The 17653-nt window shown below is 25.8% G+C and overlaps 3 protein-coding genes across 4 annotated transcripts in view; 2 read left to right on the top strand and 1 right to left on the bottom strand.

Annotated features, from left to right (window-relative positions):
* Positions 1 to 267: 267 nt before the first annotated feature.
* Positions 268 to 8389, bottom strand: LOC122507867 (WD repeat-containing protein 19). The gene is made up of 20 exons (XM_043620828.1): positions 8204 to 8389; positions 7174 to 7553; positions 6877 to 7087; positions 6640 to 6752; positions 6062 to 6479; positions 5741 to 5974; positions 5442 to 5567; positions 4854 to 5151; positions 4462 to 4660; positions 4274 to 4371; positions 3700 to 3982; positions 3273 to 3495; positions 2894 to 3146; positions 2432 to 2742; positions 2177 to 2326; positions 1999 to 2095; positions 1666 to 1872; positions 1059 to 1345; positions 730 to 806; positions 268 to 647 (listed from the first exon to the last, which is right to left on the bottom strand). The coding sequence occupies exons 1-20, from the start codon at positions 8216 to 8218 to the stop codon at positions 521 to 523; spliced, it is 4107 nt and encodes a 1368-aa protein (XP_043476763.1). The 5' UTR covers positions 8219 to 8389; the 3' UTR covers positions 268 to 520.
* Positions 8390 to 8684: 295 nt separating this feature from the next.
* Positions 8685 to 10186, top strand: LOC122507372 (ribonuclease H2 subunit A). The gene is made up of 2 exons (XM_043620041.1): positions 8685 to 8934; positions 9156 to 10186. The coding sequence occupies exons 1-2, from the start codon at positions 8788 to 8790 to the stop codon at positions 9993 to 9995; spliced, it is 987 nt and encodes a 328-aa protein (XP_043475976.1). The 5' UTR covers positions 8685 to 8787; the 3' UTR covers positions 9996 to 10186.
* Positions 10187 to 10898: 712 nt separating this feature from the next.
* LOC122508832 (tyrosine-protein phosphatase non-receptor type 5-like) overlaps positions 10899 to 17653 on the top strand; it is a 41973-nt gene continuing 35218 nt past the window's right edge. For both annotated transcript variants that reach the window (XM_043622433.1, XM_043622451.1), the window contains exon 1: positions 10899 to 11228. The gene's annotated coding sequence lies outside the window, so the exon portion shown is untranslated. The remainder of the gene's footprint in view (positions 11229 to 17653) is intronic.

The raw sequence follows: 17653 nt of genomic DNA, 5'->3' as shown, positions 1-17653 counted from the left end.
TTATTAAAAGTTGCAAAATTGTAAAAATATTCAATACGTAATTTTTCTGGAGAAAGAATTACTAAAAATTCTTTTTAAACTGAAAGGACGAAATAATAAAATGATTAATTAATATAATAGTAAAAATAGTAATTACATATATATATAGTAAAATAGTAAAAATCATTAATAATAAAACAGTAAAAATAATAATATTGATAAATTAAAATAACTTTTTGAATGATTTAGTAAAAGTCATTTTTAAGTTGTAATAATATTTAATTAATTACACTTGTAACAATATATTGGAAATTGCAAACAAAAACATTCGTGAACTTCAATTTAATAAATAGAAACTCTAATTGTGACATAATGTAGAGCAAAAAATTCTACCCTAATTATAATAATTTTTATAATATAATAATATATTTCTATCAGTTGTACTATTAATGGACGGATTCGTTTCATTATACTGTTTCGAAACAGTTTAAAATTTTAACAGATAAGCAATAATAATAAATAATAATAATACATGACCTCTTCACGGCGCTGGTTTATCGTCTTTATTTTGAAGATAAAGATACGGTTGAATGTCAATATTAAAAGGTATTAATTTTGGATCCACACGTTCAGAGCACATTGGACAAATTTCTTCTGTGTCAATAATTCTAGAAAAGAACAATTTTTAAAACATTTTTATTTGAATCAATTTTCTGCAAAAGTTAAAAAGAAAATTTTTCCTTTTATTACCTCATCAATTCTGTTCTTATAGCTGGAAAATCACACTGTGGACAAACAGTAAAATCTCCTTCTATAATGTGTCGTCCCTGGAAGTGATAAATTTTTAGTTAATTGGCGAAATTTTTTAGTTTACAATTTATTAATCGCAAAATTAATTTATTGATTGTACCATTAATTTATTAACTGTAAAATTAATTTATTAACTTGTAAAATTAATTTATTAGTTGTAAAATTAATTTATTAATCGTACAATTAATTTACTAATTGTAAAATTCATTTAATTTTACGGTCTGTAAAATATTTTATAGAGTTTGAGACGTGAAGATAAGAAATTTTACCGTTGCGATGCAAAATGGAATAGTATTTTTGCATTTGTCGCAGGTAACTTCAGTTTCGGGAAGTTTATTTTTGCAATAGGGACAAGGAGTCAGTGGTTCATCTTCAGACTCGTATTCATTTCCTCTCGGTGGTTTTCGCACAATCGCCTCAATTTTCTTGCTGTATTTCACGTCAATTTGCGATCTGTATTCTGGACGCATTAACATTGCAGCGTAATTAAAAGCAGCATTTCTAAATCCGGCTCTGTGACATTCGATAACTGTTGACGTCAAAATCGGCACGATATCTAGAAATTGAGAAACAAAACTAATTAATAAAATGCCCCCGGAAAAGTAGTAGAATTATTTTACACTTTTATTACTATTACTGTTTATTACTTGCCCACTATTTTTACTATTATTATTATTATTATTTTAGTTTAGTTATTATTTTTAGTTTATTTTTTAGTTAAATAAATAAAAAATATTATAAAATATTTAGTTTCGGCTCAAATTTGATTTAGCAATTTATTCAAATTAACTACTGAATTTAAATACTTTGAATATTTTCGAATTATTGCAAATAAAAAATATTTCTTACAGAATTTTTGAGACTTAAAATACTTACGGGATGGGAATTTAGAAATATTATTAGCAACTCTTATCAGCATTCTAGCACCTCGTAGATGATCGCTTCTCTTCACGTGTAAACGAACCAAAATATATGAGTGCAATAATCGCATATTATTTTGCATTTCCAGTGGAACAGCAATATTATTTCGCTTCAATTCTTGATACATTCCAAATAAAACGTCATGAGCGTTTTTGTAATTTCCTACAAGTAACACATGAGTATATTATGAAAACTCAAGGAGAAAGACATTTTTTTATATTTCAATTTGTTTCTTTTACGAATTTCTTGCAAGGAGATAAATTTTGAATTTTAATAGAAAAGAATTACCGTTAATTTGTTCTTCGTTAGCGATAATGACCGCAGTTTTTGCAGCTTCTCGATATTGTTTTCGTGCCATGTACAAACGAAACAAATATTTCGGATCCTGGAAAAAATGTCAGTAAACAAAAATAGAAGTATTAAGAGTCATTTAATAACTCTTGATAAAAGAATCTTTTTTTTTTACCTTTGGTAATCCGTCACCACCTAATAAGAAATCTATCAATTGATTTGCTAATTTATCATCTTTCGATGAAGCCACTGTATCGATAGCCAATGTTAAAGCCAAATCATCGTCTGCAGTTAATTGAACAGCTTTCAGTAAATGTTTTAGAGCCTACAAGATAATTGTTTTTGAATTAAAATTATTTTTAAATTCGTTAACATAATATTTCAATTTTTTAAAAAGTAAACTAAAAAGTAGTATTCAGAAGGTACGTACCTTCTGATATTCTTTGGCGTGAAAATAATATTTTCCAGAAAGAATATTATTCTTTTGTGCTTCAAAGTGAATCGCTAAACTTTTGAAGTCTTCTTTTCTAAAATTATCATCGTCGAGTGTATCAACCAAAATTTCTCCATACAATTCCATTTTTCCATGCTGATTGGCAAGTTGAAATGCCTCCTCGTGACAATTTGATAAAATTAAAAATTTTATAGCTGAATTGTAATCATTCAATTTTTGGAAATATCTTGCTACCATTTTTGCACCTTCGATACTTTTTGTTTGTTGAACAATTTCCACACTTCGTCCTGCAAAAATTATTCAAATTTAGAATTTCTATATTATATGTTTTGAAATAAATTTGAATTAAATTATTGAATTAAACTTGTATTTAATTAATTAGAATTCATTTAATTAAATAGAATTAATAGTTTTGCAATGATTAATTAACTAAATTACCGGGATTATTTAAATGTTCCAAATTTATTCTGATGATATTATCAAAATCCTTGGCAGTTTCGTACGCTCTCGATGCCTCTTCATATTTTCCTTCAGCCTCTTTTGCTTTTGCATATTGAATATTAATTTTCGGTGATGAAATTTGAGGAAGAAGTTGGCCAACTTTAATCCAATTTTTCAATTTAATATAAGCTGATGCTGCTTTGTCGAAATACTCAGCTTTCTCGTATAACATTGCTGCTTCATTAAATTGCTGTTGAGTAGAAATAGACAATTAGGAAACTTGTAGGTTCTTAAAAAAATTTAACTGCTTCTTAAAAAACAGAAATTCTAGAAAGAGCATTTGATAAATTATTCCAAACATCATTAAAACACTTGCCTTCATAGCTTCCAATATTTCTGCACATTCTTTACGTAATGATCGAGAACTATCATTGTCCATGGCAATATTGACCCCTTTTCTACTATCACCACATCTTATAGACATTCTCGCTATTCCGGCCAGACATTGGGCCCGATGATTCGGATGCTGTGATAGTAATTTAGGCGACACGTCAATTATTCCACGCTCGTAACTCACTAAAGCTGTGGGATAGTTCCCTCTGAAAAAAGATATTCAAATTACAAATAATTAATTTTAATAATAATTAATTTTTTTTTTTTAAATATTCAAATTTATGGCAAATAAGTTTTATTTAGACTATTTTTAGTCTATTTTTATTCTATATTATTTAGACTAAACTTTCAGGGTAAGTAGAATAAACTAACGAAAATTAAAATTGTATAAAATAAAATTTGTAGCTTACGTGAATTCGAGTTGTTGCGCATATTCTCTTGAAATAAATGGTATCTCCTCGGGTTTTAAAGATTGAGCTAAATTTAAGGCCTGAACCCACATCATCAAATCGCGTCGCAAATATAATGCCTCAACTGGTTGCGAAGAACGCAAGAAGAATTTTTCCGCTTTATCATAATCGTTTAGCAGCGTGCAAATATGTCCCGATAATAACGACAATTCGTCAATGTTTTCTAATTTCTCCAGTGCCCATACCATTGAAACATCTTCAATGTGCCGATAAACTTGTAAAGCTATTTGAATTTAATTATGATTAGATATTAGTAAAATTTAACTTTCTGTTAATTATCAAATAGAATTGAATTTTGTTGTTTTATTCAATTTTCATTTAATCTCAACTAAAATTCAATTTTTATTTTTATTCAATTTCCATTTAGTTTCAATTAAAATTCAATTTTGAATTTTATTTAATTTTAGACTGATTTCAACTAAAATTGATTTGTTGTTCAATTAATTGATAATGTATAAGAATAATATATTAAATGAAAATTAAATATTTATTTGAAATTGGAGAGAAAAATTACCAAAATCTATATTAAGATTTGCTAGAGCCGATTGTCCTAATTTTAACCAACACTCTTTGTCGTTTAATATTTCACAGGCTTCCCATGATTCTTGAAATCTAATTATCAAAATTATAGACAATTAATAACTAATTCATAGATATAATTTATACAAAATTAAATTTTTATGATAAACAATAATCAAATACCTCCTGCAAAGTAATTGGTTCTCAAACAATTCTGTAACTCTCTTATTATCCACAATGTTTCCAATTATTTCGTGAGTAGACAATGTGATTTGGATTAATTTTCCAACTATTGTATTTAAAGTTACTTCTCCAGAATACATTAACATTGGTATAGTTTCTGACGGCAATTTTGTTTTTCCCGCTTTTACGACTTTAGCACCTGAGAAGATATAAATTGTAAATTAATTAATTATTAGTTATAAATTGATTTTAAAGTGTAATATAATAATACTTCATTTTTTAAATAATTCAAGTTATTTTTTCTGAATGTAATAGACAAGCGCAATAGTTGAACGTTAAATTTGAAAACTACTTAATTTGCAATTAAATATAAAAAAAATTAGCAAACGTACCTTCAATGTGATACTTTACGTAAACGTAAGTTACGATAGTATTTTTATTATAGACAGCAAATATATTACGCTCAAATAAATTTTGATCCCATATTATTCCCTCCACTGAATCAAGGCAATCGGGCACTGGAGTAATTATTTCATTCACTGGGTCGTAAACATAAACATCAAATTTGTCATCTATGAAACAAATTTGTGTTCCATTTGCGTCCATAAAAATTTGCTTAATTCCATTAACGTGAGATGTTTCCAATGATTGATGAAACGCCTCTAAACTAAAATAAACAATTCGTCCCATCTGCAAAAAACAAATATTCGCTGAATAATTTTTTAATCATGAACATAATTTAATCAAAACTGCGCCAAAAAGTACTAATTTTAACGCCAACAAATATATTAATACGATTTAATTAAAATCTAGAATTTTGTTTATATATTTTTTTACAAAAAAAAAAAAAAAAGAGTTAAAATTAATTAAAAATATTCCTCTTCGTGTAATCTTTCGAGTTATTACTAATACTTTTTTTGTGTTTTTCACAAAACATTTTAAATTGAGACATGAATTAATGTTTAATTAAATGTACTCACATCGTCTCCATAAATCAGAAAATCTGAAGACAGTGCATGACAAGTAACTTTAACGCTGTTAACAATTTGATCCGGTAACATTTTTGTATCTTTTCTAGCGTCTATCAAAACTTGATCTATTTTCACCTGAAAATAATTTACTTAAATTCGTAAAATAATCTTTAAATTATAGCTGTTTTATACCAATTATTATAATATTAACTCAAATAATATTTGCAAATAATTAATTAATTCTATTAAGTAAAATAATATTAAAGGTTTTATCTTCGATTTGTTTTGGTTTTGCATTATACACTTACAGCGTGTAATTGTAATTTTCCGTCAAAAAGAACAGAAGCGTAGGTTTCATTTAAACAAACACTATCAACAGTTGACAAATAATCTCTCTCAAAATGAATAGAAGAACTATATTGTGTTGAAGATAGATCCCAAAAAAGAGCTCTATTATTTAAAGCCACTGCTAAATGAAGTGGTCCAACTGCTATCACTGAGGGTTCTATTATTGTATTAATTAATTTCGGTTGTGGTTTAGTCTGAAAAAGAAAAATAATTATTATTTATTTTCAATATGAACAGGACTTGACTTTTCGTAAAATTATTATTAATTATCAAATCGTTACCTTATCTAATGTGTAAGAATGCACAGTCACTTCTGTTAAACTCGTTAACATGGCAATTTTATTGCCACAGACACTTCTTAATTTTGGTATTTCCGTCAAATAAATAAAGACATTGCCACTGTGAGTGACAGTCGCTATCATTGTTCCATCGGCTGACCATTCTACTGTATTAACACCCGTTTCACCAGTGACTGTGATCACTTTTTCCGTTTCCTCTAAACTCTGTAGACTATGAATTTTTATCGAATTATCGCCGCAAGTTGCAATTTTTCCCGTTATATTACTGAGGGCCATATCATTTAAACAATCTCTGTGATTTTTCACTTGAAACAATTCCTGACCAGCCTCCTTTATATGAGTTGATATTCCGACAAAATATCCTCCTTCGAATCCAGCTAAAATATAACCATCTCCGTACCTATATAAATATAATTTTGTCATTTATTTCAAATCAAAAATATTAAAATTCTATTTTTATTTAAATTAAAAATTTGCACTTTAATTTCGTATTATATTCCATATTTATAGAATTTAAATTTTAAGACTTCAATTTTAGGCGCTTAAATTTAAACAATTACCAAACGTAGGAAACAATTCGGCCGTAACGCTTTTGAAAGGATAATTCCAGTGGATTGTCCATATCGAGAATGTTGAACAAGAAGAGGGTCATTTTATTGATTACCAGAGAAACCTAAAATTATTATATTAGAATTAAATTATTTTTTTTATAAGTTACAAACTTATAATTTTGTAATTAAGTTATGAAAGAGATCGAGAAAGTAATTTTTGAAAGTGTTTCTTTGCAAAATACTCACTGTATTTTCCCCGCCCACACGATGATCCATTTTCATTTCACTGAATTGAACATTTGAAGGATCGCCTTGTAATTGAATTTCCTTTCGAGTGTCACCCTCGGTTGTGCTTACTGATAAAATTCTATCTTCTCCCACCAGGGCAAGAAGTCCTTCAAAGGACCAAGCACCTCCCAAAATACGTCTTCTATGCTTTCCCAAAATTGGAATTCGTCTAGCAGAAAGTAAAAAAACATACAAATTAAGAAAAGGAATAAAATTCCTGTTTTTCATTCACTATTTTAAATTTAGAATATATACTTTGAATTTGTGTGATCGTAAATAGCGAGATTTCCTTTTTGAGTTCCAACGGCGAGAATGGAATTTCTTTTTGACCAGACCATACAAGTGAGAATGTCTCGAACTCCAGCATCTATGGTAGACTTTTTGCCTGTTGTTGCGTCCCATATGATTATTGATGATGAATTATTTGAAATAACAGCAAGTACATCGCCATCAGCGTCCCAACCAAATCCAGTGCACAAGCCACTTAATTTAAAACGATCTTGTATCTCCCCTTGTCTGTCGAATATCGCAACTGTTGAATCACATCCAGTTGTTGCCAAATGTGTACTGCTGCCAGGTCGCCAGGCAATAAAAACACTTCCTGATCCATGAGGTTGGTCCAAACGATGCAAAACCTAGAATTTATTTAAATTTAACACTACGTAGTCAGATATTCTCTTTTTATTTATTTTATACAAACATTTAACTATTTAAAGGGGAAAGATGTCTTTAACTAATTAAAATTTAAATAATTCATCTAATCAATTATCAATTAATAATTTATTGCCCTACATCCTTAATTGATAAAATAATATTTAATTATTATAAAATTAATACTTAAACGAATTAATAATTCGAGAAATAATTAATAGCTAACGTTTAATCGCCCCCATTGTTAATTGATGAAATAATATATTTAATTATTATGAAATAAATATTTAACCGAATTAAAATTTTAAGAGATAATTTTCTAAAATAATAGTTGTATGTTTCTTGTTCACAAATTTGAATCTTAAAATATATGGCATTAATATTTAAGTAAAATATTAATTGTTAATCAATATACTAAAATAATCAATACATAATTAGAAAAACCCAAAATTAACACTAATTGAAATATTAAAAAAAAAGAATTAAAATATTTTGTGAATAATTGAGCTAACACTTTTAGTAAATTAAGTATTAATTTTTTAATAATAACAAACATTAATATTTACAATTACATATATAGTAAATTAACAAAAGTTGAAAATATTTTGACAGTTCAGTATCAATTATAACCTACCTTGTCTGAAGACATTTTTCACTAATTTTGATACAAGACTTAAATATTTTTATAACTTTTCAATCACATTATGTTTATATTTCAAAATAAATCATTTTTAAACGATAATATTTAAGTTACGGCAAAAGTTTTAAATAATTTAGGAATAAATTGATGGAAATTGACATTTCCTTCGACATGTTGTTTACTTTTTACGACGCGCAACATTTTGGCGCAGTTTTACGCTGCCATGATTGTAAGGCGCGTAATTTAAAATTACATCCGAGTTGAAGTATATTTTTTAACGATAATTATTATTTGAAGTAATTTTTTTACAATAGATTATTGAATATATTTATTTCTATTTGCTATTTAATTCATTTTTTTAGTTATTTACTAACCAGTTTTTGAGAGATAATAATTTTTAATATTGTAAATTAAAATCGAGTGTTGGCTGCAATGTTTTTGCGTCAGTTGGCAGTATTGCTATAAATTTTTGGCGGTTTTGTGTATCAACGTGTTGACAATTAAAGGTTAGAATTGATAAGTGACATTTCTAACAAGTGACATTGTTGGTGTTATTACTGTTAAATAATTGGTGAAAAATGGATAAAGAAAATAAGGAAAATGGTATTTCGCCAACAAAGAAGAGAAAACTTTCCACAGGTGTTGATTGTATTAAAGAAAAAGGAGATTTGACACAATATTTCGAGAAGGGCGATCACAGTGTCAATTTGCTTTATCAGTCAGAAGTAAGTACAAATTGAAAAGAAATAATATTTATTATATACTTATAAATATTGTACGCTTATACTGTTTATTTAATTGAAATAAAAATAAGTAAAAATTATAGGGTCCGAGTGAATATTTTTTTTTATAAAGTAATGATAATGAAATATTTGAAATAAATAGATATTTTTTTATTGAACTTGTGATGTTGATTAGAAATAAATTAAATAATATTAATTTCCAGGTGCCTCAGATTTGTAAAGATGAACCCTGTTTATTGGGAGTTGACGAAGCCGGACGTGGACCAGTTTTGGGACCAATGGTTTATGGTGTCGCTTATGCACCATTATCAAAAAAGCAACTTCTCATCGATCTCGGATGTGCCGATTCAAAATCGTTAACCGAAGAAAAGAGAGATGCAATTTTCGATAAAATTTGCTTGAAAAGCGAAGAAATGGGTTGGGCTGTCGATGCAATTTCACCAAATTACATATCAAATAACATGTATCGACGAACAAAAACATCATTAAATGAAGTCTCAATGTGTTCGGCAGCAAATTTAATTAAATTGGCAATACAAGCTGGCGTTAATCTTGCCGAAGTGTACGTTGACACCGTTGGAAAACCAGAAAAATATCAAGCGAGATTGCAACAAATTTTTCCCGACTTGAAAATAGTTGTTGAGAAAAAGGCTGATTCGACATTTCCAATTGTCAGTGCTGCCAGTATTTGTGCAAAAGTTTCCCGTGATCATGCCCTACGTGCCTGGCAATTTCGAGAGGCAGAATTTTCATCTGATTATGGTAGTGGATATCCAAATGATCCAGCGACAAAAAAATGGTTAACGGAAAATATTGATCAAACTTTTGGATTTCCAATGTTGGTCAGATTTAGTTGGTCGACGGCTGAAACAATTCTTGAATCGAAGGCATTGACGGTGGAATGGGAGGAGGAGGAAGACGACGCGTGTCCAACGAATAAGAAAATTTCTAATTATTTTACTAGAACGCCAAAGAAAGAAAAGAAGAAAGAGAAACACAATTTTTTTAAGACACGATTTCTCTCTAATGCAATTGATTTATGATTTATTATATTTACTCACCATTAATTTGATATTAAATTGACGATTTTTTTCTATCATGAATTTTAATAAATTTTTAAAGTGATACATTTTTTTTTAATTATATTATTCTATGTACATATTTACATTTATTTTATTTTTCTTTTCCGTACTTTGTAAATATGACGAAAGTAATAAAAACCGTAATTTTGAAATTTTGAAATATTCTTATACCTAATTTTTTAGTATTATATTAATTAAAACATTTTTTTAATTATTTGAATTACAAATATTTATTATTATTGAGATAGAAATTTTATTTTTATTTGAATTAATTAAAATGGATTATAATTAAAAAGAAATAAATAAAAAATTAATTTAAATCATTATAAAAAATCAAAATAATATTTTATTCTTATGAATGAATAATGTTAATAAATTAATATTTTGATATTATTATTAATAATTATTGTTCACAACACTTTCTCGTTTCTTTATTAGAAAAAGTAAAACAAAACTTTACTATTTAATAATAGTATTATTATTAACATTATTATTAATCTTATTAATATTGTAATATTTCTTAAAAAAATTAAAATGAATTGAATTAATTTAAAAAAAGAAAATAATCTTATTCGTTATTAATATAAATAAATTAATATATAAATTAAAAAAAATTATTGTAATGAACGAAATTAATATATTCTTCAATATTTAATTTTTTTTATAATTATTTGTATTACAATTTGTCTTTTTACAATTTTGAATTTTGGCGCCAATCTAAGGAAAAACTTATAGTTTAAATTGATTGGTTGGCTGTAGTGCTTAGAAAAAACAGTCAACCAATCAAATTCAGTTATATGAGACACAATGCGTAGTTGTGAACGGGAGTTTACTAATTGCGACGCCATTTTGGAATGTAGTTTTTCGCGCTTGTGTCACATGTGTGAAGGTTAGGTTCTAAACAAGTGAAAATAGTAAAGTTTTGTTACTATTTGTGATAAAAACAAAAACAAGAAAGTGTTGTAAACAATTATATTTGTTGTTATTAACAATCGTAATATTCAACATTTTTCATATTGGATTTATTTCATTTCTTATTTAGTTTCTGTTGTGTTTGATGAGCTATATATATTGGAACGTGGAAGCAAAACTATAACAAGTTTATTAAAGTTATGAGCGTTTATTAGTTTTATATAATTGTGTATTCTTTTACTGGTAATAATGAGAAAACATGACGCAACACATCATTTTAAGGTACAATTTATTTATATAACATTTTTTATTACTAAATGTTCTGCGTTTAGAATAAGAATTCTCGAATTTCTATTTTTGCAGTTGACGCCATAAGTTGAATTATCTAATAATGCTTTGGCGATGGGCGCATCAAGTAGCAATTATTTTCATGTTATTATTTCGTAATAATTATTTATAGAGTGGAAAAAAGTTATTTAATTCTTAACGCAGAATAATAATTGTAAATTTGCACTAGAATAAAGCAGCACAATTTGTGTTTTTCATTAAAAATTCGCGAGATATAAATATATATTTTCGACGTAATGCAAAAGTGCAGTGGATGCAGAATCACTTAAAATTATAAAGAGTACATTTTTTTTAAATTTTACTTGTTTTTTCTCTGGAATTAAAATTAGACTAAAAGCAAATAATATACTTTCGATTTTATATTATTATATTTTTAAAATTTATATCTAGTTCAAATGTCTGTTTTTAATTATTGTGAGATAAATAAGTAATGGTAAATAATATTTTAATTTGAGTTAAGAATTATTTATTGATTCACTAAATTAATGTTTCACTTAATTAAAAATTATTCTTGACTCATCAATGAATCAAAAATAATTTTCTTTTTCTTTATTCTAATTAATATGAAATCATCTATATTTTGCCTTAATTGACAGAATGATGATTAACTGTTTATAAAGTTTATCATTATTGTACGATTTTTATATTAGAGAATCGCTAATATATTTTTTATTATTATTATTACATTTATCCAAAGGTGATTCACTTTTATTATAAGATAAAATAATGGAATTTATATTAATGAAACTAATATTAATTAAAAATTTATTAATTTATTAATATTAAATAATATTAATAGAATTAGTATTAATATTATTTCTAATTAATATGAGTTATAAATTATAAATTTGAGATTATTTTTCTGCAAATTTTTTATTTTATGGTAAATTTTCATTACAATATTATTTATTGGAACATTTTTGGGTTAATTGATTATTAATTGATATTATTTAATGGAGTGAAATGATTCATTCAGTTCTCTCGATTAGTTTCATGTTCCCGGTGCTTGTAAAGCTTGAAATCCTTGTATTTTCACAAATTCATTCATACTTACTCCCCAGCAGGCGCGGCAGGCTCGAATGAACGAAGCGAGTCCTTCGATTCATGAGATATTTCAGGTCAACAGGACAGAGCTTCAGGGCTGAAGCTGCAAGCTCCGGGAACCGGAAATGAGGTCGAGAATGACGTCAAAACGTAAAATGAGGTTCATTCAACTCCCGGGGATAAACTGGGTCACTGGAACAACCCCCTTTTGATATACCCCATTCTACACCCCCTCCCCTTTTTAACACCCTTCCAAACATACACAAAGTTCTCTAATTTTATAATTTATTATAAATTCCATTATCGTAATGTTCATTAATTAAGCGTAATTAGAGATATGTATGATTCCTTTAAAATTAAAAATTTTAAAGGACTAACATTTATTTAAATTAAATTAAATTTATGAAAATTGAATAATTTATATATAAATGATAAATATTTATACAGAAAATAATTTATAAAAATTAAAATTGATAGTAGAATTTATAAAATGGAAAAAATTCGAAAACTTCCATTTTTACTCTGACTTTTTACAGGGTTGCCACAAGTCAGAAAAATCAGGGAAATGTCAGGGAAAGTAGAATTGGTTAGGAATTTATATTAAAAGTACTGCAAAAATTTTATTTTTAGAAATCATTAGAAAATTCTGAATTTTCGTGTTTTTTTTTGTTTGCCTCATAAACTATAAAATTACCATGAATTCTAATATAAAATCTTCAATTTTTTCTATTTTTGACAATAATTTCTCTTTACATAACTTAATTCTTGAAGAACTATTATAAAATTATTACTTATTAATTATTTAATGAATAATTTTACTTAAATATTTCAAAGTTAATTGTATTATAAAAAATTAAGTTTACAATTTTTGTAAATACGATGAATTTCAATAGGTTTTAATTTGTAATTTTATAAAATTTGAATTTAATTTTATTAATTATTAAAAAATAATGTACTTATAGAAAACTTTTAGTTAAAAACACTAAAAAAAAATTGAATTTTGGAGAAGTTGTAACTTCTCCAAAATTCAATTTTTTTTATAAATAGTTATAATAGTTTTTATAATAGTTTTATAATAGTTTATAATAGTTGCTAAAATTCAATTGTCAGAAAGTTTTTTAAAAATTCTCAATAATTTCAATTAATTTTGTATACCTAAATAATGAATTTCTTCTCCGAAATTCAATTATTTTCAAAAATTGTCCTCTTCAATGAATTTTAATATTTACTATTTTAATAATATTTTTTAAAAGAATTAGTAATTAAAATTAATTTTATTAAAATTCTACCCAAACATTTAATTATTTCCATAAATAATAAAAATTTCACAGGAATTCAATTATTTACAAATTTTTTATCAATTTCTTCTCAATAATTCAATTATTTTCATAAATAATAAAATTCTGTTTAGGAATTTATTTATTATTTTGATATACAATATAATTAATTGCAGAATTTAAATTATTTTTAACAAATGGATTTGAAAATTCTCAAAAAACTTTTTAAAAAATTATTAAAAATAATTGATTTAAAGAATAAGAATTAAGAAAATTTTGAAAATCTTAATTCCTACACGGAGAGAGAATATATATTAAATTTTGTAAAAGTATTTTACAAATTGGGGAAAAAGTGCGACAAAGCAAAATTTTTATATAAAATATACTAAACTTAAAAAGAACTTTTGTGAAATTTAATACCAAAAATTATATTAGAATTTGAGTAATATTCTTGATATTTGATATTATTATACTAAATTTCACATAAGTTTCTTTAAAGTTTAGAATATTTTATATCCAAATTTCGCTTTGTCGCACTTTTTCCCCAATTTGTAAAGTACTTTCACAAAATTTAATATTTATATTCTCTCTCCGTGTATGGAAAAATAATAATGATTAATTATTTATTTAAGAAAGAAATTATTGATGTTTTCGAATAATTTTACAATAAAAGAAATTCTTAAATAAATATAATAGAACATTTTTTTGAGTATCTAATAATTTCTAGAGTGAATTAGAATATTTTTTAGGGTCAGGAAAAAAAACAAAATTTTGTCTGAAAATCAGGGAAGAGTCAGGGAAATACAAAATTAAATTTTTGTGGCATCCCTGTTTTATGACTCAAAAATGTCTCTCTCTTTCTTTCCTGTCATTTAAAATTATTGATAGTTATTTGAAGAAATTGTGGTGGAAATATTCAATAAATTGCTTCTTTTTACTGTCAGTTTTAGATACAAATTAAATACCGGAATTAGTGGGCGATTTAATGGGACTCTACATAATGAAAATCAGTGACGAAAAGCAGATGTTCAGTATAGTTGAGAAGCGGATGTCATGATTTAGAAATCGGAAGTCGGGGATTGCGATTCCTTTAATAAGATTACACGAGTTAAAGTGTCTGTACTGAGTGTGTGTGTGTGTTACGTTTCTTTGCAGGTGTCTTAGACACACCGGTGCATCCGGAAGTGACATTGCCCACTTCCCCTTTTTGTTTGTAATAGGTTTTCTTTTTTCCTTCCTTTTCTATATTTTTATATTTTCACTTGGATGCAAAACATTCACATAAATACAAAATTTTTATTGGAAGGAAAACGTACACACATGTAGAATGGGATTTATATTTATGCATACACACACACACAACACACGGTTCACTCAATCTTAACAGTCGTTTTATATATATGGTAAAGCCGGAAGTCCAGCAATAAGGCTTTCCTGCGGAGAAAGAAATTCAAAGGACATGAGAATAACGTCTCGGGAAGTAGTTTTAATCTAAGGGCCAGTTAAATGCATCAAATAATATTTTGTATAAACATTCACCGTGAGAAACTTAATTTTTTGGAAACTTTTAATGGAAATTTGATTTAATGAAATAAATTTAATTTTTAATAAATATAAATAATTATAGTAAATTAAATTTATAAACTTAAATTATTGAGTTTAAATTTCCTAATTTAATTTTATAAACTTTATTAATTTACTTTAGTAAAGTTTGTTTATTAATTTCAATTCTGTTTAATTTATCAATTTACTTTAATAAATCTTATTTATTAATTCTTAAATTTAAAAAATTTCATAAAAATTGATTTCGTTTATCAAATTTTTTTTGGATGAGTAAAATTATTATAATGAAGTAATTGAGAATCGAAATAAATTTTTATTCATTTTAATAAATTTATTAATTTATTTAATAATTTATTAATATAATAAAAATTGATTTCGATTAAGTATAAAATTATATTTAATCATCATAAGAATCATAAGAATGATCAGATTAAAATTTAATTGCAATAATTTTGCGTAAAAAAAAAATTTTTAATTAAATTATAAAGATTCTAAACGTCTAATTTTGTTTTTGCTTTTTACTACTGTCAGTAATTTTATAATTAATAATAATATAAATATAATTAATTAATTATATAATTTGATTTTATAAATATTTATAATGGCAAAAAATTTCGTTTTGAACGTTGGTAATTTGTGGATATTTACACGGAGAGAGAATATATATTAAATTTTGTAAAAATATTTTCAAATTGGGGAAAAAGTGCGACAAAGCGAAATTTTGATATAAAAAATACTAAACTTTTAAAAAACTTATGTGAAATTTAGTATAATTATATCAAATATCAAGAATATTAATTAAATTCTAATATAACTTTAATAAATTTCACAAAACTTTTTTTAAAGTTTAGTATTTTCTATATCAAAATTTCGCTTTGTTGCACTTTTTCCCCAATTTGAAAATATTTTTACAAAATTTAATATATATTCTCTCTCCGTGTAAGTAAAATTTAGTTTTAATTAAAATTTAATAAAGGTGCAATAAATTTGAATTTTTTTCGGTTGAATAAAATTTTCCATGAGAGAAGATTTAGAGGGTGCGGTTTCAGTATAGTATAAATTTGTGTTTAACAAAAAAAAAAAGTTTTTTGGTCGTTGAGTCCATTTTGGTTGCGTGTGATAAAGGGATTTTCACACGTTATATTCGCGACAACGATGACCCAGTTTCGTTTTGCTACCGACGATCCTGGGTCGAGCTCCAGGGTGAATGGTCGTCACAACTTGTGAAATAGGTCACCATGAAAACCTCCCCGTGTATAAGCCTGGTAACTGTTCCTCCCTTTTAGCTGCCTGGATGCGTTCGCTCAATGAGAATTCAAGAGAAGGTCATCCCTGTTCTGTTTTACTCTCTCTGCACGCGAAACTCTATATATCCAAGGATATATTTTGCAAAATTAGTTCAAAATTCTCTTCATTCAATTATTTCAAAATCCTCACGAAAATGCTTTTCTTCTTGGAAAATCGGGATTAAAAATAGGAAAAATAGTTTTTAATAAAATTTTCCTCTAAAAATTTATTTATTTCATTTTTGGGCACTCTCCTTCTCTGTCTCTCTCTTCCTCTTTTCATTTTTCTAGTTTTGAAAGTTTAAATGAATGAAATATTTTTTTGAAAATTACTAGACTGAAATGAAAAATAAAAAAATACGTAAATAAAATATTTTGAAACTTTAAAAATTAATAATAATAGTTTTTGTTAATTCAGAGAAATTTTTTTCTTTGACTGTTTTTATTTCTTTAAAAATAAATTTTTCTTTCAAAGAAAATTAATTTTTGATTAAAAAAAAAATTCTATGATTCAAAGAACTGTTTGATTTAAACAATTTTTTTTAATACAAGAAATTTATTCTTTAAGTCAAAGAAATTTTTTTATTCGTTTTGGGTCAAAGAAATAATTCTTTAATTTAAGAAGGAAAATTTCTTTGAAACAAATAAATTGGTTTTTAATCAAATAAATTGTTTTTGAATCAAAAGAAATTTTCTTTGAATAAAAGAAAAATTGATTTTCAATTGAAGAAAGAGGTGAAAGCAAATGATTTCTTTAATCATTATTAATTATCATCGGTTGGAAATTAAAAATAAATTTTAATAATAATTATTAAATTATCTTTTAATAAATAAATATTTTTCTGTACTATATAAAAAAAATCGAGACTCTTGATGTAAATGTAGAAAAATAAAAGTGAAAAACGGAAGCAAAGTTGACCTGATCTGAGAGATTTTCTCTCCCGATAGGGGTGGCTTTATAATAAAGATATTTATATGTACATTAAAAAAAAAAAGAAAAAAACAGTTCGAGGCTATGGAAGATGATATATAGATATAGAGTATAGACGTGAAAGAAAGTCAATGATAAATTCGAGGGAGATGATTGGTTCTGTAGTGGAAGTGGAAGTGACAAACGGAAAAGGACAGGAAGAAGAGGGTTGAAAGAAGGGATGAGAAAAGGAAGTGAAAGGGGGACACACATGAACGA

Source organism: Leptopilina heterotoma, unplaced genomic scaffold (genome assembly GCF_015476425.1).
Source record: "Leptopilina heterotoma isolate Lh14 unplaced genomic scaffold, ASM1547642v1 Lhet_114, whole genome shotgun sequence".
Taxonomy (NCBI): Eukaryota; Metazoa; Arthropoda; class Insecta; order Hymenoptera; family Figitidae; genus Leptopilina; species Leptopilina heterotoma.
This window is presented reverse-complemented; position numbering and strand designations above follow the sequence as displayed.

What these genes read in the sequence shown, in the direction of transcription:
- LOC122507372 (XM_043620041.1), top strand. Translation starts at nt 8,788, where the DNA reads ATGGATAAAGAAAATAAGGAAAATGGTATTTCGCCAACAAAGAAGAGA. An exon ending in ATTTGCTTTATCAGTCAGAA is followed by an intron (nt 8,935 to 9,155) that starts GTAAGTACAAAT and finishes ATTAATTTCCAG; the next exon opens with GTGCCTCAGATTTGTAAAGA.
- LOC122507867 (XM_043620828.1), bottom strand. An exon ending in TTCTGATTTATGGAGACGAT is followed by an intron (nt 5,152 to 5,441) that starts GTGAGTACATTT and finishes TGTTTTTTGCAG; the next exon opens with ATGGGACGAATTGTTTATTT. An exon ending in ACGCCAAAGAATATCAGAAG is followed by an intron (nt 2,327 to 2,431) that starts GTACGTACCTTC and finishes ATTATCTTGTAG; the next exon opens with GCTCTAAAACATTTACTGAA.